This window comes from Grampus griseus (genome assembly GCF_964374135.1).
Source record: "Grampus griseus genome assembly, chromosome: 10".
NCBI classification, from domain to species: domain Eukaryota; kingdom Metazoa; phylum Chordata; class Mammalia; order Artiodactyla; family Delphinidae; genus Grampus; species Grampus griseus.
In genome coordinates, this window is record NC_139004.1 from 50,782,922 (window position 1) to 50,809,919 (window position 26,998).

A 26,998-nucleotide genomic window follows, 5' to 3' on the forward strand; every position below is an offset into this window, starting at 1 on the left:
GGAGAAATCAAAAGCTTTACTGACAAGCAAAAGCTAAAAGAATTCAGCACCACCAAACCACCTCTACAACAAATGCTAAAGGAACTTCTCTAAGTGGGAAACACAAGAGAAGAAAAGGACCTACAAAAACAAACCCAAAACAATTAAGAAAATGGTCATAGGAACATACATATTGATAATTACCTTAAACGTGAATGGATTAAATGCTCCAACCAAAGGATGCAGGCTTGCTGAATGGATACAAAAACAAGACCCATAAATATGCCATCTACGAGAGACCCACCTCAGACCTAGGGACACATACACACTGAAAGTGAGGGGATGGAAAAAGATATTCCATGCAAAAGGGAATCAAAAGAAAGTTGGAGTAGCAATACTCATATCAGATTAAACAGACTTTAAAGAATGTTACAAGAGACAAGGAAAGACACTACATAATGATCAAGGGATCAATCCAAGAAGAACATATAACAATTATAAATATATATGCACCCAACATAGGAACACCTCAATACATAAGGCAACTGCTAACAGCTCTAAAAGAGGTAATCGACAGTAACATAATAATAGTGGGGGACTTTAACACCTCACTTACACCAATGGACAGATGATCCAAAATGAAAATAAATAAGGGAACAGAAACTTTAAATGACACAATAGACCAGATAGATTTAATTGATATTTATAGGACATTCCATCCAAAAACAGCAGATTACCCTTTCTTCTCAAGTGCACAAGGAACATTCTCCAGGATACATCACATCTTGGGTCACAAACCAAGCCTCAGTAAATTTAAGAAAATTGCAATCATATCAAGCGTCTTTCCTGACCACAACACTATGAGATTAGTAATGAATTACTGGGAAAAAAATGTAAAAAACACAAACACGTGGAGGCTAAACAATACGTTACTAAATAACCAAGAGATCACTGATGAAATCAATGAGGAACTCAAAAAATACCTAGAGACAAATGACAATGAAAACACAACTATCCAAAACCTATGGGATGCAGCAAAAGCAGTACTAAGAGGGAAGTTTATAGCTATGCAAGCCTACCTCAAAATACAAGAAAAATCTCAAATAAATAATCTAAGCTTACACCTAAAGGAACTAGAGAAAGAAGAACAAACAAAACCCAAAGTGAGCAGAATGAAAGAAATCATCAAGATCAGAGCAGAAATAAATGAATCAGAAACAAAGAAAACAATAGCAAAGATCAATAAAACTAAAAGCTGGTTCTTTCAGAAGATAAACAAAATTGATAAACCATTAGCCAAACTCATCAAGAAAAAGAGGGAGAGGACTGAAATCAATAAAATTAGAAATGAAAAAGGAGAAGTTACAACAGACACCGCAGAAATACAAAGCATCCTAAGAGACTACTACAAGCAATTCTATGCCAATAAAATGGACAACCTGGAAGAAATGGACAAATTCATAGAAGGGTATAACCTTCCAAGACTGAACCAGGAAGAAATAGAAAATATGAACAGACCAATCACAAGTAATGAAATTGAAACTGAGATTAAAAATCCTCCAACAAACAAAAGTCCAGGACCAGATGGCTTCACAGGTGAATTCTATCAAACATTTAGAGAAGAGCTAACACCCATCCTTCTCAAACTCTTCCAAAAAACTGCAGAGGAAGGAACACTCCCAAACTCATTCTGTGAGGCCACCATCACCCTGATACCAAAATCAGACAAAGATATTACAAAAAACGAAAATTACAGACCAATATCACTGATGAATATAGATGCAAAAATCCTCAACAAAATACTAGCAAAGAGAATCCAACAACAAATTAAAAGGATCACACACCATGACCAAGTGGGATTTATCCCAGGGATGCAAGGATTCTTCAATATATGCAAATCAATCAATGTGATACACCATATTAACAAATTGAATAAAAAACATATGATCATCTCATTAGATGCAGAAAAAGCTTTTGACAAAATTCAACACCCAGTTATGATAAAAACTCTACAGAAAATGGGCATAGAGGAAACATACTTCAACATAATAAAGGTCATACATGACAAACCCATTGCAAACATCATTCTCAATCATGAAAAACTGAAAGCATTTCCTCTAAGATCAGGAACAAGACAAGGATGTCCACTCTCTCCACTACTATTCAATATAGTTTTGGAAGTCCTAGCTACAGCAATCAGAGAAGAAAAAGAAATAAAAGGAATCCAAATCGGAAAAGAAGAAGTGAAACTGTCATTGTTTGAAGATGACATGATACTACACATAGAGAATCCTAAAGATGCCACCAGAAAACTACTAGAGCTAATCAATGATTTTGGTAAAGTAGCAGGATACAAAATTAATGCACAGAAATCTCTTGCATTCCTATACACGAATGATGAAAAATCTGAAAGAGAAATTAAGGAAACACTCCCATTTACCAATGCAACAAAAAGAATAAAATACCTAGGAATAAACCTACCTAGGGAGACAAACGACCTGTATGCAGAAAACTATAAGACACCGAGAAAGAAATTAAAGATGATACCAATAAATGGAGAGATATACCATGTTCTTGGATTGGAAGAATGAATATTGTGAAAATGACTATACTACCCAAAGCAATCTACAGATTCAATGCAATGCCTATCAAATTACCAGTGGCATTTTTTTACAGAACTAGAACAAAAAATCTTAAAATTTGTAGGGAAACACAAAAGATTCCAAATAGTCAAAGCAATCTTGAGGGAAAAAAGTGGAGCTGGAGGAATCAGACTCCCTGACTTCAGACTACACTACAAAGCTACAGTAATCTAGACAATATGGTACTGGTACAAAAACAAGAATATAGATCAATGGAACAGGACAGAAAGCCCAGCGATAAACCCACGCACCTATGGTCAGGTAATCTATGACAAAGGAGGCAAGGATATACAGTGGAGAAAGACAGTCTCTTCAATAAGTGGTGCTGGGAAAACTGGACAACTACATGTAAAAGAATGAAATTAGAACACTCTCTAACACCATACACAAAAATAAACTCAAAATGGATTAAAGACCTAAATGTAAGGCCAGAAGCTATAAAACTCTCAGAGGAAAACGTAGGAAGAACACTCTTTGACATAAATCACAGCAAGATCTTTTTTGACCCACCTCCTAGAGCAATGGAAATAAAAACAAAAATAACCAATTGGGACCTAAGGAAACTTAAAAGCTTTTGCACAGCAACGGAAACTAGAAACAAAACGAAAAGGCAACCTTCAGAATGGGAGGAAATATTTGCAAACGAATCAACAGATAAAGGATTAATCTCCAAAATATATAAACAGCTCAAGCAGCTCAATATTAAAAAAACAAACAACTCAGTCAAAAAATGGGCAGAAGACCTAAATAGACATTTCTCCAAAGAAGATATATAGATGGTCAAGAGGCAAATGAAAAGCTGCTCAACATCACTAATTACTAGATAATGTAAATCAAAACTACAATGTGGTATCACCTCACACTGGTTAGAATAGCATCATCAGAAAGTCTACAAACAACAAATGCTAGAGAGGGTATGGAGAAAAGAGAATTCTCTTGCATTGTTGGTGGGAATGTAAATTGATACAGCCACTATGGAGAACATTATGGAGGTTCCTTAAGAAACGAAAAATAGAACTACCATAAGACCCAGCAATCCCACTACTGGGCATATACCCTGAGAAAACCATAATTCAAAAAGACACATGCACCCCAATGTTCACTGCAACACTATTTACAATAGCCAGGTCATGGAAGCAACCTAAATGCCCATCAACAAACAAATGGATAAAGAAAATGTGGTACAAATATACAATGGAATATTATTCAGCCATAAAAAGGAACGAAACTGGGTCATTTGTAGAGACATGGATGGACCTAGAGACTGTTATACAGAGTGAAGTAAGTCAGAAAGAGAAAAACAAATATCATATATTAACACATATATGTGGAACCTAGAAAAATGGTACAGATGAACCAGGTGGCAAGGCAGAAATAGAGACACAGATGTAGAGAACAAACGTATGGACACCAAGGGGGGAAGGTGGGGTGTGGTGGTGGTGGTGTGATGAATTGGGAGATTGGGATTGACATGTATACACTGATGTGTATAAGATAGATAACTAATATTGAACATGGGAAAAATAAAGAAATGATTAAAAAAATAAAAAAACAAATAAGGTACTTTGTAATTCAAGTCAATTCCATAAACATTTATCATGAAACTACAATAGTCTTTACAGATCTACACAATTTATACTTGGTTTTCTAATTTATGATTAATTTGGTTTCTCTAGAATAGAATGTCCTGGCCTTCAAATTGTTTAAAATGTGAATAAATCTTTTTGTGAATAAATAAAGTCACTATTGTTGATTAGAAAGTAGAAAAAACCAGTTATTATCTGTCACTAGATTCTAGGAATTTCCGTCTTTATATCAACGAAGATTTTTTTCCAGGTGCCATTTATGTCAGTTATCAATTTATTGCTTCTCAGCTCCGAATCCACCCGTTCTTTATGTTCTCCAATAATGGAGGTGGACTCTATAAATATTTCTCCTTGCCATCTGGTCCAATCGGAGACTTTATCACCAGAGGGTGCTGGAGGGACACGGAGAAGGAAGAGGTGTCTCCTCCTGGTCACGTGCACTCATCTCATGGGGCTCCTGCAGTAGGAGGGGCTCTTTTCAGCAGTTTTGGTGACCAGCAGCAAGTGGCCCCTGACAGCTTCCCCCAGCACCACGCCCTGTGGCGGCTTCACAGCAGCCTGGTCACAGGAGGATGACCATAAATGGTTTTTCTTGCACACTCTCCTCCGGGGACTTCATAGGGAGGGCTGCCAGCGATGCACCTTGCCTTGGATGGCTTGAGTGAGTTCTAAAATATGGCAGTGCCCTGATATCAGTGTCCTCCAGCACTCCAGGAGGTGGACTCCTAGAGACCCCACCTGTGTGACACCTTGGGGGACTTCCCTGTCATCTTGGGAGCTACACTGCACCCTCTCCAACCTAGTCTGGATCTCAGCCCTGGGTGCAGGTGGCCTCTTGCTCAGTGCTACATCTCCATTCTAGGAGTGATGTCTGTTCTTTACAGTATCTGCTATTTCTGTATTTTTTAGGGTCTCTTGCGAGGCAATCTCCCATGACTCCAATCAACTGTTAATAATTCTTTTTTTAAAATATGGAACTCTTCACAGATCTGCATGTCATCCTTGCACAGGGACCATCCTAAATCTTTTCTGTATTGTTCTAATTTTAATATATGTGCTGCTAAAGCAAGCACGATAATTTTTTACATTGCACTTTCCCACTTCAGATTACTGTGCAGTTTTTGTCTTTTTATTGGACCCTAATACATCATTAAATAAGCCATTCTTTTTCATTTGCATGGCAACATTATGAATCATTTTGTAATAGTTTCTATCTGCTACCAGATCTGCTCTATATATTATGTTAGGACCTAGTCCTTTTGAACCACCTTTTATATTTTCTTCCTTGAATAAGTTTTGGTTTATATATGTATATATATATATATATATATATATATATATATATATATATATATATGTATATATATATACTTTTTTTTTTTTTTTTTTTTTGCGGTACACGGGCCTCTCATTGTGGCCTCTCCCGTTGCGGAGCACAGGCTCCGGACGCGCAGGCTCAGCGGCCACGGCTCACGGGCCCAGCCGCTCCATGGCATGTGGGATCTTCCCGGACCAGGGCACGAACCCACGTCCCCTGCATCAGTAGGCAGACTCTCAACCACTGCACCACCAGGGAAGCCCGATTTAGATATTTTGGAAGTGACAAATCTGTGATATCTTTGCCCAGTCTCTTTTAGAATGGTATGGCTCCAGTGCTATGATATTTGAAAACTGGTGAAGCTTTTTTGACATTTCATTTCATTGGAGGAAATTTGATGCTCCCTTTGGTGGAATACCTTTACTATAGGCATTCCCCAAATTATTAAAACTTGGAAAAAACATCCCTTGAATATCCACTAGGAACATATTTGAGTTTTCCTGTCTCTTTGCCTCTGTAGCTTTTATTTTATATAGACTTTCTTCAAGTAGTTTCAAAGCAGTAAAGTGTATTTTCAGAGTAGAACCATTCACATGCCACTTAATTCCATACATATATAAAAGTCTGACCTCTTGGGTGTCTTAGGACCACATTTAGTCCATATTGTCTAACACCACAACATTGAGAAGGCATAAAAGGGAATCCAAGTGTCTAGACCAGATGGATGATAGAGAAGGGTACAAAAAACCTGTAGCAGTAAAAGCATTGTCATCGTCTTTAAAAATTCATGGAGAAGTAGAGAAGTGTCACCAAAGAAAAGATGGGTTCATTCTATCCTGATTTTCAAAGAGAAAGAAAGGAGATATATTCCAAGAAATAAAGCCAGTGCTTTGATGTCAATTCCAGCAAGGATTATTGAGTAAATAATATGAGACCCTTGGGGGAAAAAAAGTCAGTGGTCACCAAGATACAGTAGCTTGTATTCTCTAAAACTGAGCTTTGTCAAAAGAAATTCATCTCTGTTGCTGAAATATCATTAGATCACAACGATGATGATGATTAATAATAATAAAAACTAGCAGTATGCTTTTTAATAAGTATAAATGTAGACTCTAGCACATAGACTGAAATGAACAATCATGCAAATATAGAATGGAGAAGGGGGTCATGATGGATTTTACCTGACTTCAAGCTCACAAGTTTTAAGTAACTGATTAGACTACTGAAAAATTCCAAAGGCAGCACTTAGTAGCACAAAAAGCCTGGGTTTTGGAGTCACATGGATGCAGTTTGAATCCCAACTTCACCAGGTCTTTGCTTGGACAAGTGTCAAACTCTCTAAGCTTCAGCTTCCTAATCTATAAAACGGAGATTATATTGTCTACCCCACAGAGTTGGTTTGATGAGTAAAGAGATTATTTCCAACATTTACCACCACATCTGGCACACAGAAGGCACTCTACTAGTGTAGTGACTATTATTTGGAACTATATTGGTAGAAAGATGTGCTTTTCAAGTGGATAAACAGTCCCACTTGAAAATCTTCACTGGGTGAGACACATCACTGTGTTAATTTCTGCCTACAAATTAGAAGGGGAACATAAAAAAGTTATAGCATGTCCAAAGAAGGGCAACTGAAATGTTCAATTCCATATGATTTAAACACAGAATATAACTCAAAATTTTTATATGTTCTAGATATTGGACCAGGCATTGGGATGAGAAACATGACTTACATTTTATGCTTATCTCCAGGAACTCAGAGAGCAGTGATAAAGCTAGGTACAGGCAATCAAGCTGCAATGGTGTGGGTATTTTAAAAGAAGAAATTTCTCATAATCCGAGAAATATTCCTGGCAAAGCGAATAGTACACAGGTAGAAGCTGGTGTATTCAGGGTGATGGCAAGTACTTGGAATGACTAGATGGCAGGGTGTGCTGAAGAGGGGTTATGCTGGAAACAGAGATGGGCATCCTTTCACAAAGGACTTCCTCACTGGCCATGCTGGGGAGTCTGGGCTTGATTCCAGAGGCAACTGGAGAGTTTCAGTCTAGGGGACAGATTTCATTTTATTAGAAAGCCCACAGGGTGGCTGCAGTGTGGAGATGGGATAAAGGGGTCTAAGACTGGAAGCAGCAGATGAGTTGGGAGACAGCACCAACCTAAGTGGTAAGGGGAGCCTGAACTAAGGTGGTGGCTTTAGGAGTAGAGAAGGGAAATAGGTGAAGACAACGTCGAGACTTTGCTTTAGATAAATCATAGTTCTAATGAAAAAGAAGAAGATGGATCACAGTTCTAATGGAAAAGAGTTCCAAAAATTCATCTGGAAAATGAATTTATCAAAATTTTGGTAAAGAAAATGGCTACACTTCAGCTTTAGAAATGATGAATTTGAGGTGACTGTGGGAGTCTGGAAAATTCCAGGACATACCTATATACAAAGGACTGAAGCTGAGGAGACAAGTCAGGGATGGAGACATTATTGAGACTATTGATGACAAAGCTCTAGACATGGATAAAACATTTCAGGGAAATGGGCACAGGAAAGGGCCAAGACAAAAGAATGGAGAGCATTTAAGCAGTCCCCAGATGAAGAGACCTTCACACAGAGACTTAGAAGAGAAAGTCACATGGAAAGGAGAAAAACTGGGAAAGAAAGTTAAAGGAACCAAGACAGGAAAGAAGTGGATAATGGTGCAAAATGCTGCAGAAGTCCAAGAAGAAAATTAAAGGATGTGCACTGTATTTAGCAAATAGAAGGTTGTTATGATCTAATAAAACTATATAAAAACTATATTTAAAAAACTGTAAGTTGCAATGTGCTTGATACATATCAAATCCTAATAGTAGGATCCAGTAAGTATTAGAATATGAATATTTAGAGCTCCCTGGAAGAGGAATAAACTGTGAATTCTCTTACACAGGAAGTGTTCTGGCAGAAGTTGACTTCCTGTTACAAGAACTATCAAGAGAAGTTTCCTGCACTGAGCAGGAAGTTGACTAGATGTCCTTGAAGATCCTTTGTAACTCAGAAAGTCTATGAAACCTAAATAACTCTTTCTAAGGCAGAACTCAGGAAGAGAAAAACAAAAAGTTGAATAATTAGGACTCTCCCAAGAGATCAAAATAAACATGTGAATGATAGTATATACCGCTAAGAAAACATATTAGATCTTAGATCCAACATGGAAAAATAAAGATAGGATTTTCAGGGGCCTATGAATAATGCAGAATTCCTTTGAAATGATAAGTTTTAATCATCTTCAAGAAGATACGCATTACTTTTGTTCTTTTCAGGGAAAGATATTCAAGTACTAGATACTCTGTGTGGTTGTGTTCATTTACTGTTTGTAATGTTCCACTTAACACTCTCACTGCCATCTGCTTCACAGTGAAATATACGTATATATCATTATAGACTTTGTTTTTTCCTAAATTGAAAACCTTGCAGTTTTACAGACCTGGGCTCTCATCAAACCTGTGTATCTCTTCTCTTAAGTATGCATTAGGGTTATATTTAATCAGTTCAAGGAAGGCATTTGTTAACAAAAAGAGGCTAATCAATTTGACACTTATATGTGAAATTCAAGGTCTAAATTTACTTTATTTCTCTAAATGGATACAGAGAAAAGAGGCAAATGCAGATCACATACAAAATCCCTTATAAGTAGGAATTCTGGAGGACCATTGAAGGAGCCACCTTCCCTGCTTTGGGGCCATCTGGCTCCCACAGATAAAATATCCAGGGCAGAAGGCTGCCTAATACTTAAAATCCACCTTAACTTTCATTACAAGGATGTGAATGTTTGCATTTCCCTAAAGATGATGGCAAGAGGTTCCTCCCTCAATTTTTAAGCCTTTAGGAAGGTATATAAATAACTTTTAAATCAGTTCATTTTTCTCGTCACTTTTTCTCTCAGCTCTATCAAAAGACTGTGCAGTTCTGAGGTGTACAGCACTTTTCTTAAGACCTATACCTCCCACAGCTAGAGAAATAAAAAAGGCAATTCAAACTTGAGAAAATAAAGAGGTAATGCAACCTCAAGAAAATAAAAAAGGTGATTCAAACTCAAATTCAATCCAGTCAGATAGCTCTTGTTTCATCCTTACATGGTAAGTATGCATCTCTAGAAAATACAGACATTTTCTTCTGTAGTTATAATGCCATTGTCATGTCTAACAAAATCAGTGATAACTCCTACCAGTTCATATTAGAAATTCCCCAACTGTTTCAAAATTTACTTTTTACAATTGGCTCCCTCAAACTAGGGTTCCAACAGGTGCATATGTTGCCTTTGGCTGTTCTGCCTCTTAGGTTTCTTTGACCCCGGAAGTGATCATCATCACACTCTCCTTTATTTTTCCTCATGCCACTGACCTGTTGAAGAAACCAGGTCAGCTGTACTGTGGAATGTTCCACATTCTAAACTGGTCTTCTTGCTTTTTAGTGGTGTTACCAGAAAGTCGTTTAAATATGGACTCTTCTGCTCTTTTTGCAAGTTCCTTTATATCCCTAGTTTTCAGGGAGTCTGGATTCTTAGAACCTTCTGATCAGATGCCCCCTTTGCAGACAGTGGGAGAATCCACGGCCAGGAGTCTCCGGAGCAGTGTTTCCCGAAGTCATCTGAGGACCACCATCACATCTCACCCAAGTTACTGCAACAGTCTCCACCTTCTCTCGCTTATTCTTTTCTTGTCCTCCCCTCACCACCACCCCCTCCCTCTCTTCTCATGACATCCAGCACCATCTTTCAAAATGGAAGTCAGACTCCTCTCTGCTGAAAACTTCTCCAAAGATTACACTTGGAATAAAAGGCAAAGGTCTTTACCATGACCCGCCTGGCTCCAGCAGATCTGGTCTCTGCCAACCTCTCCACACTATCACCGACTATCTCTCCCCCTTGCTTAATGCACCTTCTTTTGGCTCCTCAAACACACAAAACTCTTCCTCTCACTGTTGTGGTCTCTCCTGTTGTGGAGCACAGGCTCTGGATGTACAGGCTCAATGGCCATGGCTCACGGGCCCAGCCGCTCTGCGGCATGTGGGATCTTCCGGGACCGGGGCATGAACCCGTGTCCCCTGCATCGGCAGGTGGACTCTCTACCACTGTGTCACCAGGGAAGCCCGCACACAGAACTCTTTTCAGCTTCAAGCCTTGGCAGTTGTTTGTTGATTCTATCTAGAATGCCTTTCCCTCAAGCATCTGTGTGGCACGCTTCTTACCATCATTCAGCAGGTCTCAGCGCAGAGGCAACCCCAGAGGGCCCTACCTGCATCCCAACCAAAAAGGCCACCACCATCCACAGCCCCCATTTCAGCATTTTACCCTATTTATTTCCATTATAGTACTTCCCATATCTGGAACTGTCTAATGAGTTATTTGTAATTACTTATTATCTTTCATGAATCTGTTCTACTGTTTTCTTAAGACTTCCCCCAACTTGATGTTTCCCATGTAATAATTTGCTTGTTTATTGCCTGTCACTTTCCTTTTGAATGTAAGCACCATGAGAGTTGGGAACTTCCCTGTCTTATATCTCCAGCACGTAGCAATTGCTCAGTAAATCTTGTCAAATAAATGAGTACCAAAAACTAGCCAGATTGCTTATATACAGGATACACTCCTAGGCTGCAGTCTCTAAGTGATTTTTATTATGTTAAAAATTGCTATAAAGTATATACTATAAGAAGAGCTAAGCAAACCTCACACGTTATATTTCTTAAAAATCAGAATTAAATAATATTCTTCATATTTTCTAACCATATATTTTAGAAAAAAACCCCAATAATCTCTATCTTTGTAACCACCATATTTCTTATATATAGCAAACAATCCAACAACAAAATGACTTATTTTGCCATTGCTCCAAAGCTAATATTCTCTCATTATTTTATAAAAAGAGAAAACTATATGCATTATTGTACATTCACTTAATTGATTTTTCACAGAAGCACCACTATAGCACAGTTGAATATTTGCAGTACAAGCATTATGCAATTTATATATCAAGATACAGGTCATAATTTATTCAGTATTATCCTTGGTAATTATTATTGAGCACTGTAATTTTCAATACTTAAAGGCAAGTGTGTTCTCTGAATCCAACAAAGGAAAAATACTCACTAATAGAGTAAATTAACATAATGGACTCTATGAATTAAGCTAATGGCTTGTTTCTAAGTCTGCAACACAAAAACCAATGAAATATAATAGATTAGAAAATTACCACCTTCATCACTGTTGACTGACAAAATCACAAGCACAATTCTGTAATCACTTACTTCCATCAGTAATTTGAATCCTTCTCTTTTCTTGATTTCTTCTACTAGGTACCTAAAAAAAAGTCACAGTAATATTTATAATCTTCAATCTAAAAAATCCATGAACATGGCTGACATACAATAAAACTATAATTTCTGATGCAGAGACAAGGCTTAAAAATAAGTAAGGGTACATGTACAGGCACAGGTCTGTATTTAGACGGATACACCTGAGCCTACTGCAATCCACTGGGGCCTGAGTAAAAAGGTACATCTCTTTGGTGAGATGATGTCTATCTTACATGTTAGCATCAGACTTCAACCCAAGTGTGAAAGCCACACAAAGTAGATTGGATATATGTCTCATTCATATTCTAGATGGGAATTTAGCATAGGTACTTAAATTATCTAGCTGGCTTGGTGGTAAAAGTTTTTGGTGTTTAGTCTTGCTTGTGTGTTCTTTTAAGATCAAGGAAGTGCAACACTATTCTTCCCCAGGCCAGGCCAGAGGGAAGAAAGACTGATCACTGGTATCATGCTAAAAGTAAGTGGGTTGTAGCCACTGATAGAATGTCTATGAAGTTATCTTGAATGTCAGGGAAAAAAGAATTATCATGCCATAAGCAAAGGGCACAGCTACATGAGATATGGAATGTGATGGAGAAAAGACTAAAATGACATTGAGAATGAGAGTAAATGAACACTGACTCTGCCCCACTGGGCTTGGTTATTGTCTAAATAAAAAGATAAACCTGAACAACTGGCCTTGAAAACTAGTGATTTGTACATGAGCTTTGAAAAGTTCATAACACTTGACCCAGTATTTCAAACTTGGGGGTCAAATGTAAGGAAATGATCGGAGGTGCTGACAAAAAATTACTTTCCAGGGTATTTTGCAATTTTATATGTTATAGCCAAAAAGAAAGGAAGGAAGGAAGGAAGCAGGCAAGCAAGCAAGCACTGGCTTTGAAAATCCTGTCCGGTCATATAGAATTATGGTACAATCATATGGAATTGATTGTGTAACTAAATTACATATATTCAATTAATACTTAAGGACAACAAAGAAATGCTCCTCTTTGGACCTCAATTCCCTTACCTGTAAAACTGGAATAACACATTCTGATTTTCCAATCTCAAAAGGACGTTGTAAAAAATTAAATAAAATCATATGTAAAAAATTGTATAGAATATAAACTGTGGAAATGGGGGATTATTATTACTATGTTTATTTACTAAAGGATATTCTAGAATGTGGATATGAAATACACCAGTTAATGGGATGAAGTTCTTTTTTCCCAAACAATTTTTTTAGCTTTTTGCATAAGGTTAAGTATTGGTGCTTAGCATACAGATTATATCATCTTTAAATTATAAAATATCTTAAAAAATCCTATCGGTATTAACTGGATAATATGAATCTTTTATTTTGAGCAATAATGTTGTGACACCACACATGTGCGTGCGTGCACGCGCGCGTGCACACACACACACACACACATATTCACAAAGTATTTGATGTTCTTTCTATATACTCCTTTCCCTGAACGTGTTTTCAGGAGATGTCATGTAGCTGTAAAGTTTTTACACCATTAGCACACAGCCTAACTTTCAATAAAAGCAATTCCAATGGTCAATAAACATTAGAAAAGATGTTCAAGATCACTGGTAATCAAAGAAATGCAAATCAAAATAACAATACTAAACCTGCTGCCCAGAGGACACTGGAAACAAATTTAAAGAGGGACAACATCCAGTGCTAGTGAATGTGATAGAAAGCTGCTATAAACCTTTCAAAATTAATAATACTCGTAGCTTCTGATCCAGCAAACCACTTATGAGATGCTGGTCAACCAGGAAAACCTCATCAACACTAAGACAGATAGATAGAGAGATAGATAGATAGAGATAGACAGAGAGAAAGAGAGAGAGAGAGAGAGAGATGCATACACAAATGTTGCTGCATCTAAATCTACATGTGCATGTGTATGTGTGTGCCTTCCATACGGAATAATTAGAAACAAGATTAATATCCAGAAATTGGCAAAGGGTAAAATAAAATGTATTATAGCAACACATGTACTACGATGCAGCTATTAAAGAGGATGGATTATATCCACTTCAATTAAACCACAGGGATGCTCATGATGTATTAGTAAGAGATGAAAGCAAGGGACTGAGAAATGTAGATAATATGATTCTGCTTTTTAAGAAAATGTAAAAAAAAGAAAAAGCATAAGTGATCCCTCTCCACATGTATATATGATCATGGAATGAAGACCACATCCTAAAGACATCCTTGATGTCTACCTGAGGAAGCAAGAAACAGGATGCAGTGGGGAGGTAGAGACTGTTTACTCTCTTTTTATATCTCTGCAAAGCTTCATAGGTGTGGTGACTCATAATTTTTGAAAAGGAAATTAATAAAAGAAAAAAATACAAATCACAAAACAAAATAAATAGACATATACAACCTTTATCTATACAAGGAAAGCTTCATGAACCCTATTTTTTCTTACCTTTTCAGGCACAAATATAACGACAATCTGCTAACTCGGTGCCATGATTCCATTCTGAGGGGGCCTGCACTAATCCTGGATACCCCCAGGTTATGAAATCCAGGCAACGACTCTAGAAAATTCTAGTTGTTCAGTTGATCAACTTTGTGATTCTAGGCAAACTCCTCAGACTCCCTGAGCCCTCCTCAGTTTCCTCATGCACGTAATGGAGATGTGGAACTAGATTTGTAAACTCCTTCCCCAACAGATAAGACTGTTAAGATGAAACTTCAACACACTGCCCATAGTCTCAGTTTAAAATATCTGTCAAGGGCTTCCCTGGTGGCGCAGTGGTTGAGAGTCCGCCTGCTGATGCAGGGGACACGGGTTCCTGCCCCGGTCCGGGAAGATCCCACATGCCGCGGAACGGCTGGGCCCGTGAGCCATGGCCGCTGAGCCTGCGCATCCGGAGACTGTGCTCCGCAACGGGAGAGGCCACAACAGTGAGAGGCCCACGTACCGAAAAAAAAAAAAAAAAAAAAAAAAATCTGTCAAACTGGCTAACATTGCTCCTGGGAGAAAGGCATCCTAAGGCAGAGCTGAATCATTTCAGTTAAAACTCTGCCTTTTGCAAACCACGTGGATCAATGCCTCCATGCAGTCACTCTCAGAACCTGTAAAGCCCAGTGTAACGAACAACTGAGGGTGGAGGTGATTTGGATAAAGAATTATAACAATAATAAAAGGTTTACACCAGAGTTCCCAAACTATGTTCCTTGGTACACCATGTTAATAGGTTTCCCACATGAAAGTGTTCCATTTAAATAAATTTGAGCAATGCTAGGCATATCCATTAGATTGCTTTTGCTTAAAATTAGAAGTGTACTTGGCTTAATTCATGAGAACATTTATTGAGCTGGTTGGAAAGTTCAGTAACGTCACCAAGAAACAGGCATTTTCTATTATTTCAGCCTGCCATGTTCAGAGTGTTAGTGAATTCACTGGTGTTCACAAGATGGCAGCCACAGCTCCACACATCACATCCATATGTGACAGTGTCCCAGGAAGAAAGAGAGGAAGCTGGAGCAAAATGCATTTTCTCTTAATTTCTATTTAGGTAAGAATATTTTCCTCAGAAGACTTCATAGAATTCTTCCTGTATCTTATTGACTGAACCTAAGTCATATATCCATCCCTAAGCTAATGACTGGCAAAGGGGATACGCTTAGGTCAATGTTCCCAGCTGGAATATTGCTATCTATATAAAATTGAGGTTCTGTTGGCAAGGAAAAAGGAAGAATGGTTTTTGGATGAACAGTCAACAGTGTCTGCCTACTGGCTAAAGTTTAAAATGTTCCTATATTACAAGCCCCTCAGAGCCTTTAATGTGCTAATGAACACTTTGAATCTCCAAGAGAGGACCAATGTATTGGTTAGCATTGTCAAAACATATTTGACCGTGGAAACATTTTTTGGAAGAACATCTATTAAGATCTCCTGGAAGTCTATTATCCCATGGAGTGTAGGTTCAGAAATGCTAGCATAAAGTGCCTCTTCTATAGGGTACCTACCCTCTTCTTAAATAAATGCTTAGGGACTTTCCTGGTGGTCCAGTGGTTAAGAATCTGCCTTTCAATGCAGGGGACTCAGGTTCAATCCCTGGTCGGGGAACTAAGATCCCACATGCCGCAGGGCAACTAAGCCTGCACGCTGCAATTTCTGAGCCCGTGCCACAACTAGAGAGAAGTCCATGCGCCACAACAAAGATCCTGCATGCTGCAACTAAGACCCAACACAGCCAAAAATAAAAATAAATTAATTAAATCAAATAAATGCTTAAATGAAATGAGTTTTGGGGGAGGGGATCCAAATAAGGTTTAAGTTACTTCTGCCTACATTCATAGGATGATTTATTCCTCACAACTTTTCAGTATATGGACACAGTCTAAAGATAAAATACATTAAAAAAAACAACAACTCTATTCTTATCTGATACAAGCCAGAAAAAAAAGATATACATTGAGTTTTTTGATAAAACTCAGGAACCATAAAACACTTCTACCAAAAGGCATCCAGGTAAATGGGTTCAAAAAGCAACAACAGTGTCATAAAAGTCACAGTCCTTCCCACTAAGCTTAGCAAAAAGAGAAAAGAGAAAAAAATACACATTAGTAAGTTTTCACCAATCCTACTGGGTAAAAAACTCATTTTATTAAGATCCTGGCTTAGTTTTGAAATGTACATTAATGAAATCTTGCTCTGAAACATTTCCCTCCTTAGTTCCATGAGTCCATTTAACAGTTGTGCATTTCACTTGCCCTTTTGCAGGACATACAGTCCTTTCCAGAAATAGCCTTTCCAGTCCCTTTCTCAATTCACCAGCCACTTGGAGTCTCCCTGGAGCGCTCTGGACCAAGTGCCTCTCCCAGTCTCATCTCATTTGAAATTTCTTCTGATGCAATGGAACCTCCCAGAACTCCTGGGATTTTTTTCCATATGCTTTCTGTATGCTCTGCATATATGAGAACATATTGCATGGCATGTGTGATTCATCACAGACACCTACATGCTACATTTTACAGCATTGTGATGTTTTTAAAATTACAAATATAAAGAAAAAAATGAAAACGTTGGCCCTTCTATAGTCTTCTAGACTCTCTCCCTCTCCTCACCTAGAGAAATACACTAGCACAAAATTGCCTTGTGTTACTGCTTACCTTTTCCATACTGGTACCAATAAATCCCTCAGTGTTCATGCAAGTCAGAGAAATGAATTCCATCTGAGAGATTACAGAGATTGTGTGTCAGAGGAATAGATAAATGATACACTGGAGACCTAGCAACATAGCAGAATGGGAGTTCCTGACCTGCTTCTTGTTCTTGAAAAGACTTACGCACATGACTCTTCTAGATTTGCTTTAAAAATTACCCCTTAGTGAATATCCATTTAACTTGAGTGTTGTAACAAAGGCCTACAAGGTGCCCTCAGCAACCAGTAGCCCTGGGTACTGTAACACGTTTTCAACTTTTCTAACTAGATATCAGAGATCACAATCACCTTGTGCCCGAAATGGTGGTTTTAATAAACCTCAGCCTTCTGGGTTTCAATTATGCTTAATAATCACATGCTGCTTTAGGTTCCCAATGTCACTGGTTTTCCAACAACCAAAGGAGAAAGCAAGTTTTTTGTCATTAATATTTCTTGAGAGAAATGTTATCTCATCCATTGGAATGACAAGGGTCAAATGGAAATTAGGGAAAGCCTCAGAGATCTTCTAGGAACTAATTAGTTCCTTCTTGCTGGATTTCTGACAACTCATAAAATAGGAATCATTGTCCCCTCGAAAAGGTCTGCTCTTGCTTTCCCAAGGGAAGAGGGAACATCTGATCAGGGTGATGGCTGTCCATTGGTCCATCAAAATCTGGTCATTAAATCTTAAGGTCAATATACAAATTTTAAAACTAAGTTCCATTCAGATTCAGGAACATGGAAATGTTGTTTCTATGGAATCAGTGCAATCCTTACTGCAATATGCCAGGGGAAAAGACTTGCACAGCCTTCTCTGTGTTTAAGAGACCTGACCTAGGTAGGGCCTGTGGGAATGGGCATCTTATCTCCCTTAGGCTGCTGATGACAGATGTGTACCACAAATAGTAACACAATTGTCATCTGCAGCTTTACTTTGCTAGAGTTGTTATCTACTGGAGAAAATCATACTTCTTGGAAACAAAACAGTGTTGGTCTGACCTAGAAATTAAGCCAAATATAGTCTTTTGACAGTGGATGAGAATCATTTTTATTAGGTAAACTGTAAAACAAGTGGCTGCAGGTCAGTAGGCTTGATGAGAAATGGTATTTTAACTCCCACCAGCCAGTGGTTTGAACCGATTATGCTGGCTCATATAGAGTATGGTAGTATAGAGTTAGTTTGTACTGGCTAGTGAGAGCCAGTTGTTAAATAATCAGAAATTTACCAGCCGCGACTGTTGGTAGCTTGCAATTTTCCACAGTGGGAATATTTACACCATGGAAATTGGCAGACATTACAAATTGGGGCCTTTTTCCCCTCCTGAGAAACAGTTTATCAGTGCACAACTGCACATAGGCTCCAACTAATAGAACAGACCTCAGAATTCAGAAAATGCTTCCTCTTTCCTAAAAAGCAGAACCACATTCAATTTGAAAAGACATAAAATCATGAAAATAAAGCACTTGTGTTGCTAATATGAAATAATTCTTAATCCCAGAGAAATGTTCTCCAAGTTTATAATTTCACATTCATTCCAAGTGACATGCCTAAAAGGACTCTTCCTTGGCACCTGTCACTGGGGATGGGGGAAGATGATGCCTTTTGCCCACCCCAGGAATGGACTGTTGGATATCAAGAATGTGGAAAGTTAAGGCAAGAAAACCATTATGACTAGTGGCATGACAGAAAAGGGATTATTTTAAATATAGGTCACAGAGTCTGCAGTGATGCTCGCTGAAATGTTAATTCAATTCAATTCAACTTGACAAACATTTACAAACAATGTGCTGTTGAACTGAATTGAAATGTTTACACTTATCCTCCTGTGATATTTCTCTGCAAAATTAGGAAGTAACCTTAGACTATAAATTAAATTCCACCCTGAGATGAATGTTAACTTTGTAATAAATATGGTCATCAAATATTTACATCTAGCCTTGTTTCAAGACACCTGTCATCGAATTACTTAGCAGCTTTGATAAAATAATGCAGAGTCTAGCATACTTAAATAGTATGAGAAAAATACAAACAAGGGAACAGAGCTTCCTGAACTTTTAGTTTAATGGGCAACTATGGATATTTGTGGTAGACAGTTTCATGTTTTCACCACTGTGTAGCTATCTCCCCACTTCTGACGAAGGCACTTTATCCCTGCTTCTAACAGAGATACACTCCTCACTCAGTGTCAGTATATTCTATATACGTAGGAGGAGTCGACAGTCTTCCCAGTGCCAAGGGAGAGCATGTGACTCAATATCACATTTCCCTGGCAACAGTGATTGATTCAGATATGGACATTTGCCTCATTCAGAAGGAATTAAAACTTTCCTTGGGATTGTTGAGAAAGGAGCACTCTTTCCTTTTGACCTTGAAGTTGAACCTGGGAGGCTATAGATCTGACCCTCCTGGCAGCTACCTTCCTACAGAGGAATAAACTGAACATGGAGGAGAGCAGACCTGATTGATGAACAGAGATTAAGGCCTGGTGATCTTGTTTAAGCCCCTAGAATAAGCCATTCCATAGTCATCACTACGCTGGCTTATCAGTAACATGAGCAAATAAATTACCTTTCTTTGTTTATAATGTCTTGAATGAAGGTTTATGTTGCTTACCAACAGACACAGTATTTACAGATTTTTCAAACTACTTTTTAAACCAAAATCAGCAGAACTGGTGACTTCTAATAGTCCTCTGAAAGTGCCAAAGCCGTCTTTTTCCCTGTCCTTATATCTAAGCCCTTCGCCATGTAACCTTGCAGTTCTTTCTGCCTCTTGACATTGAGTTTGGCCATCTGACATTGAGTTAGGCCATCTGATCTCCTTTGGTCACTGGAATGCTAATAGACATGATGCAATCAGGAGCTTAAAGTATGCTTGCCTTCTTGGGCTTCTGTTACCACCATTACAAAACCAGGCTCTGGCAGGCCTGTTGGTCCAAGGAAGATGCAAGACATGCAGGCAGGAGACCCAGACCCTCCTCCTACCCCCACAGCCACCGCAGGATGAGATGAAGCCACTCCAGCCAACTTGCAGACCTCTTAGAATAAACGATTGCTGCTTTAAGATACTGGGTTTTTAGACAGTCCTCAGTGATGCTCAGAGCATCACTGTCACACAGAGAGGCGCATAGGGCACCCATACCTCTTCCCTATAGAGAGAGGAAATTGTTTAAGTCTCTTAAGGAGACACTGCAGGTTTCTGCAATTGAAATATGAACAGGGAGTAAAGAAGGAGAGATTATCCAAACCAGAGATCACAAACTCTGATGCTTCTAGTGGCCAAGCAAGTAAGAAAATAATAACTAATAAAACTCATATAGCATGTGGCATATGCCAGGCACCATCCCGGGTGTTTTACAAATATCAATTCATTTAATTCTACTAACAGTTGTTTGAGTTCGAAGCTGTTGTTACTTCCATCTTACTGGGATGCAATGGAGGTAAAGAAAGTTTTTGCAACTTGTCCAAGTCACAAAGCTTGTAAATGGTGGAGCTAACTTTTGAGTCCCGGCTATTAGCATTCTGTGCCACAGTAAAACAGGCTCAACAAAAACCAGGGGGTGTGGGGGGCGCTGTGGGTCTCCAGAGTCAGGCATCACCATGTTCAGTGCCTTGTCATCAGGTGGGACTGAGAACACTCTGATCTTTTGAGAAAAACCACAAATCTAGATTTTTGATGGTCTCCCTATTAAAAAATATTTGGAATGTTTAAATGTTTGATATTTTAAAACACAATCCAGGTTAACCCAATGGAGCTCAGGCCCAACAAATCACATTCAAAACTACATTTGGCCATGGGCTGCCATCCACACACACTGGTCCAAGCTTACCAGCAGAGTCCTGCTCTGGTGGCAAGCACCCAGCACCTGTATCTCAAGAGCTTTCCTAGTGTCATTGAAAGTAGTTTCAAAAGCTTTGTCCTTACGTTACAAGAAGGCAGCAATGACGGTGCTTCCACATCACCCTTACCTGTATGTCTTTCCACCAGCCCCACATTCTCACAGACCATCTTTTCAGGTCCTTGAAGTCACCAGGATCTCTCCCACACCCAGAGATTTGGGTCTGGTGCTCCCTCCTCCTGAATCAATCTTCTCCCCTTTCTTCATTGGGTCTTAGTTGAATGCCACTTCCTCCAGGAAACCTCTGACAACGTCCCTCAAGAACATACTAGGGAACCCTCCCAAGTGCTTCTGGAGCACCGTGTACCTCCCTTTACCAAAAACTAGGTGCACCTGTATTTTATCTGCTTTGTCACTTGGATGTATCTCTCACTAGGTTGGGATACTGGAGGGCAGAGGGTAGAACTGCTTTGTTGGCAATTCCTAACACATACTAGGTACTGAGAAGATGGTTATTAGATGAAAGAAGGAATACATATATGGAAGAACATCTTTCTATTAGACACCCATGGACACACACACATACACACAGAGCAAGTACCTAGATAAAGCAAGAGCGCGGTTAACTTTTTCCTCAAGGCCTAATGTGCCCAGGGCCTTCCAGGTCATCCAGAACTTGAATGCGTCCGGTCTTCTGCTACATTGGATAGACTTGTCTCCTGTATCATAGCTGACATCATAGAATTTATCCTGTTGGAAGAGGTAAGATGCCTTGGCAGAGTAGCATTTCTTAAGTAGGTCCTTTCGGGAAAAAAAAAAAAAAAGGAAGAAAGACAAACTGTAAGACTGTCCATTTTAGAATGCAGTTGATTTCAAAAACACATGCCCACCAACAAAATCTGTATAATATTCTACCACTTTGTGCACAAAGTATTTGGTCTCGCTCTGTGACTGCCCTATGTCAGGAACATTAGGTGTGTATTAACTTTGAGACACAGATGACCCGTTGTGTTTTCAAAAAAACCAAAAACCCCTCAGAGTTGAGAATGCTAAGTCCATCTTCACAGTTGTATTGATGAGTATTAAGAAGCTTTGAAATGATCATATCATCATCTGTATAACATATGACATCAAGATGGGCCAATTTCTCAAGATGAAAGAAAAATTGTCTGTAACTCACTCAAGGCTCTGTATTAGAAAAAAAATACCCAACATATTGTACATACTTTATACAATTTCACAGGCAAAAAACTAGGCTTTTAAATCCAAATCCTTTTTTCAATTCATATCCATATTGAAAAGGCCAGAATCGACAGTAACTCAGAGATTAAAAAAAAAAAACCTGAGGAAAGAGCTTATGGAAGAGTCAAACAAGAGTCAACACGTTTTAACCACCACTAAACAGCACCTACAATTCCATAGAATTGTGGGGGGGGGGGTTGGTCTCACACAGGTTTTATTTGCAACCAAATTCAATTTGCATTTACTGACTGGTTACTTCTCTCTATGATTTACCCTGGGTGACAATTTGCCCTGTTTATTATCATTCTAGAGTCTTTACTTTGACCTCAAATTATTAGAGTTTAAGCCCTATTTCCTTCAATGTCATGTGGGATCTAAGAAATCCCAGGTATCCTAGCCCATCCTTCACAGCCCCACAATCCCCTGAGCATCTTCACTCCTAGAGAATACCCATTAGAACATTCTGCTTCCCTAGCATAACCAAACTGCTCAACGCCCCTTAATCAATAGATCATGCCCCATTTGTATCTCTGTTCACACAATTTGCTTCTCTTTGTCTCTGTTTTAATGTATTTGACACACTTGAAAGAATAAATGCAGCATATTTATAAGTTGTGAAGTTTACTAACACTGAACATAGTCGCCTCTCTTTCTCTAGGTCTGCCTTTCCTTTGGGTCCCATCTCAAGTTCTGCTTCCCCTCCAGCTTCTTTATCTGCCCATCACGTTGGACTACCTTCTTTTTTTCACATTTGACTGCATTTGTTGCCTTTGCTCCTGTGCTGCCCCTACTAAGTGAGCAGCCCCACATATTTTCTCCTCGTGAGGCCAAGCAGCTTCTTGAGGGCAGGAATCATTTCCTGTCCATGTCCACATCCACAGAACTTAACACCATTGGGCACAAAGACCCTCACTAAGCAGTTAGGGTGAGGACACCACCCCCCATATTCTGTACTTCTCTCACATCCCCCTGACGTTTAGTATGAACAGAATAAACACAGATACAAGAACTTCTCATTTGGTGCATCTTCCAAACTTTAACAATGCAGAACCATCAGTGTTGTACAGGAAGCTACAGAGAAACTCCCCACGAGTCACGGAAGTCCTAGAAAATGATTCCTCCTGAAGAAAGAATGTATTACATGCCTCATTTGAGTGATCATCATGTACTTAAAGAATAAGGAGAAAATCTCAAGGTATCACATTCCAAACAAAAGCACACATTCGTTGTCTTAATAACAATACTGCCTTGCGTGGACACTAATCTGGGTATTATATGCTCCAATACCAAAAAGTATGATTCTATAATATGTAAAAAATGATACACCAACTATAGTCAAGAACTCCAAAATCTGGCTCATCCAGTATCCAAAAGTAAACTGATTTTAAACTAATAAAGGAATACTAGTAAGCCTTCAGCCTGGCTCTGATGGGTAATATTGGTAGACACAGGGGAAGAGGAGATTGCCCCGACCTGATCAGTAAGGTAGAAAAAGCCCTTATTCTTTAATCTTTACTATAATTCTATCATCAATCTCTCAACTCTGATCACAGCTGTAACTACTGCATCTCCCTACCCTCAAAGGTCAGGAAATTTGGTTACTGTTTCCATAGCAACTACAGCCTGACCATATAACATTAAAAGACCACTGTAGTTTAAGGACAAACCACACGCGCGCGTGCGCGCGCGCACACACACACACACGCACACACACACCACACACTTATACTTGCATCATGATTATAAATTTACTTTCATCAACCATGAAAGATTCAAAAATTCCCAAAGCAGATGAACTTTGGACATGTCTTGGGCAAGTTTCAGTGCCTTCTGTTAGTGACTGAAAGGGAGAGGAAGCCCATCCATTAGAGGAAGACAAATGGCATCATCACAGACAAATGGAGAAGCAAAGAGCCCAGAAAGCATATCACAGAATGAGTGATTACCCTGTAGTCATGACACTGTTGATCTCGCTGCACTGAAAAATCCTCCTGTCTTGGGAAGGTTTCATAAAGAACAACTAAAAGTATTTCGATATTTACTTTATCAAAATAAATGAAAACTTTCCTCCCAAAGTCCCTGCTTTGCATTTTAGTTTCTATCTTTGTATTAAAATGGATGAGCTGTCTTTAGTTTTAAGATAGACATCAACTAAGAGAAGATGTTCAGATCTCCAGAGAAAACATTTTAGAATAAGTATGGTAAAAGTTAACATTTTTGAAAACATTTAATTAGTCACTGCTGTGCTATCAAAGAGAAGGACCATGCTCATCTTTATATTCTTAATCCTAGCAGGACAGTAAATACTAGTTATCCGAATTCTAGAAAAAAGTATTCAATGAGAATGCCAATTGCTCCATATTGTGATAGCGTCTCAAACAGTTCTCAGGAATTAGGAGACATTGGGTTAGGATACACACAGTCACAAGTGAAAGAAATGCAATCAAAGTAACTTAAGCAAAAAGGAGAATTTTTATAGGCGCATATATTTAACAATCCAGTCATATATAACCTTCAGGCATAGTTGGATCCAGGATTAAATCTACAATCTGTCTTTTTCCTCTTGTTCCATTTTCTTCTGTATTGGCCTCACTCCTAAAGCAGAAGGCTGGGAGGAAGCCTTGGAACAGTGTCTTCCAGTAGGACCTGTGAGCCCAGGGGGAGGCTCTATTTAGAGAGTGATGAGAAACGTAAAAGAGGCAGCCTTGGCTGGTGACGCTACCCAAGCCGAGAGACCACTGGCCTCCCAGCCTCAATCTCTTCTGAAACCAGTGGGCAAGGGAGCCCAGGAAATGTGGTTCCTAGCAGTCAGGTCCCTTGCAGAGCAAAGCTGAGGAAAACTGGAGAATGAATTATACAGTAAAGAGAAATGACAAATGACAAGCACACTACATGAGTGCAGAAGCCACAACACTCCTTTTCACCAAGCGTGTAACAATCATGACCAGAGCTAACATTTATGGAGTCCTTACTGTGTGTCAGGCACTGTGCGTGGATGAATTCATAAATCTCATAACAACCCAATGAGGTAGTTCTATTATTTTTCAGTGCCATTGCACAATGTGTGGAAACTGCAACCCAGGGAGGTTCAGTTAATGACGTAAGATCATGTAGCTACTGAGTGGCAGAGCTGGGTTTCAAACCGAGGCTGCTAGGATTCAGGGCGTGAACTCTTCACCCATTATATTCTACTCTCTCTGCACTGGAGCTTAAATATTTGTGGAGGAGAGGGACCTGTAAAAGCTCATGAAGAGTTCTTGAACATGGCAGCAGAGAATATACCACAACAGAGGTCAAAGCAACCCACATCCTGTTTCAGATTCTTTTTTTTTTTTTTTTTTTTTTTGATGGTACGCGGGCCTCTGACTATTGTGGCCTCTCCTGTTGCGGAGCACAGGCTCCAGACACGCAGGCTCAGCGGCCATGGCTCACGGGCCCAGCCGCTCCGCGGCACGTGGGATCCTCCCGGACTGGGGCACGAAACCGTGTCCCCTGCATCAGCAGGCGGACTCTCAACCACTGCGCCACCAGGGAAGCCCCTGTTTCAGATTCTTACTTTGTTCCTGTAAATACGACTTCTAGTCTTACTAGTGTAATATCTTCTCTGTAAAGCATTTTGAGATTTTTTCTAAGTACTTGTGACTGGTGATACTTAATTTATCACCAAAAATACATCCTGGATTATGAGGTTACATATTTTCATTGTCAAAATGAGCTAAGCCATCTTTGATTTCCACAGGCCAGACCAGATCTGCAGGCTCTTTCCAAGGAGTCAGTGAACACTCCCAGTCCTCACTTCTCGCAATCATGTTTTTCAGCTTAACAAAATCTCCTAAAAACTCTTCCCGTATGGCTTTTCACATAATCTGTCCCATATCACCATTATTTACATGCAAGAAATTGCCTAGATGCCTTAGGAAGTGGGTATATTAATCATCTTTGTACTAATTAAGTCATTCCAAAATTAGGTATTGAGGACTTTTATAACAAGCACTATGATGCCAGGAGCTTAGATATATAACCCCATGGAGGTACAACACATCTAGGCTCACACTTGTTGATCGAATGTGCAAAACTAAATTTAGACTGTGAATAGCAGGAAGGCTTGGTTGCAATCTAGAATACAAAAGTGAATTTTAAAAATGATTATAGGGCTTCCCTGGTGGCGCAGTGGTTGAGAGTCCGCCTGCCGATGCAGGGAACACGGGTTCGTGCCCTGGTCTGGGAAGATCCCACATGCCGCAGAGCGGCTGGGCCCGTGAGCCATGGCCGCTGAGCCTGCACGTCTGGAGCCTGTGCTCCGCAACGGGAGAGGCCACAGCAGTGAGAGGAAAAGATTATAGCTTCTGATGTTGTCTTTGTTTATTTATTGAGGAAACATTTTGAGAGCCTGAATATACGCCAAAAGCTGTGCTAGGCACTGGGGCTGTAGTGGTAAATGAGAACGCCACCATTCTTAAGAACTTTAATGTGGAAATGGGAACGGAAACACAATCAGTTACAGTACAGAGCAAGAAGGAGCAAGAAGGAAGGTCATCTTTCACTAACTTAGAGGCATTAGCACACACCACTCCCATATTTTCTTCTGAAATGTAAATCTTCCTTAAATTCGCCCAAACTATGGGTTAGAATGAGTGGATTTGGAAATGAGGAGGCTGAACTAAAAGACAGTTTTAAGAAATGCAACTTAATACTTTTAAGCAGTGATGGTACCTACAGGAGAGGGTAAAGTCAGGCTCAGTGTCTCAAAGAATGTGTAAGGGCTTCTATAAATAGGCAAGAAACATTTGATAGCACAGAGAACACTTGGCAATACTTCTGCGTGCCCTACACGCATTTAAAAATAGTTCTATCAGGCTTCTCTCCTAGGACAGATGGAGATT

General features: G+C 39.2%; 1 protein-coding gene across 4 annotated transcripts in view; it reads right to left on the minus strand.

The window, feature by feature from the left end:
* The window catches only part of GADL1 (glutamate decarboxylase like 1), a 188,894-nt gene that overhangs the window by 73,813 nt on the left and 88,083 nt on the right, over positions 1-26,998 (minus strand). For all 4 annotated transcript variants that reach the window (XM_082664715.1, XM_082664716.1, XM_082664717.1 and 1 more), the window contains exons 12-13: positions 21,475-21,674; positions 11,809-11,860 (exon numbers count right to left, since the gene is read on the minus strand). In XM_082664715.1, coding sequence (XP_082520841.1) covers positions 11,809-11,860; positions 21,475-21,674 — 252 coding nt within the window. The remainder of the gene's footprint in view (positions 1-11,808; positions 11,861-21,474; positions 21,675-26,998) is intronic.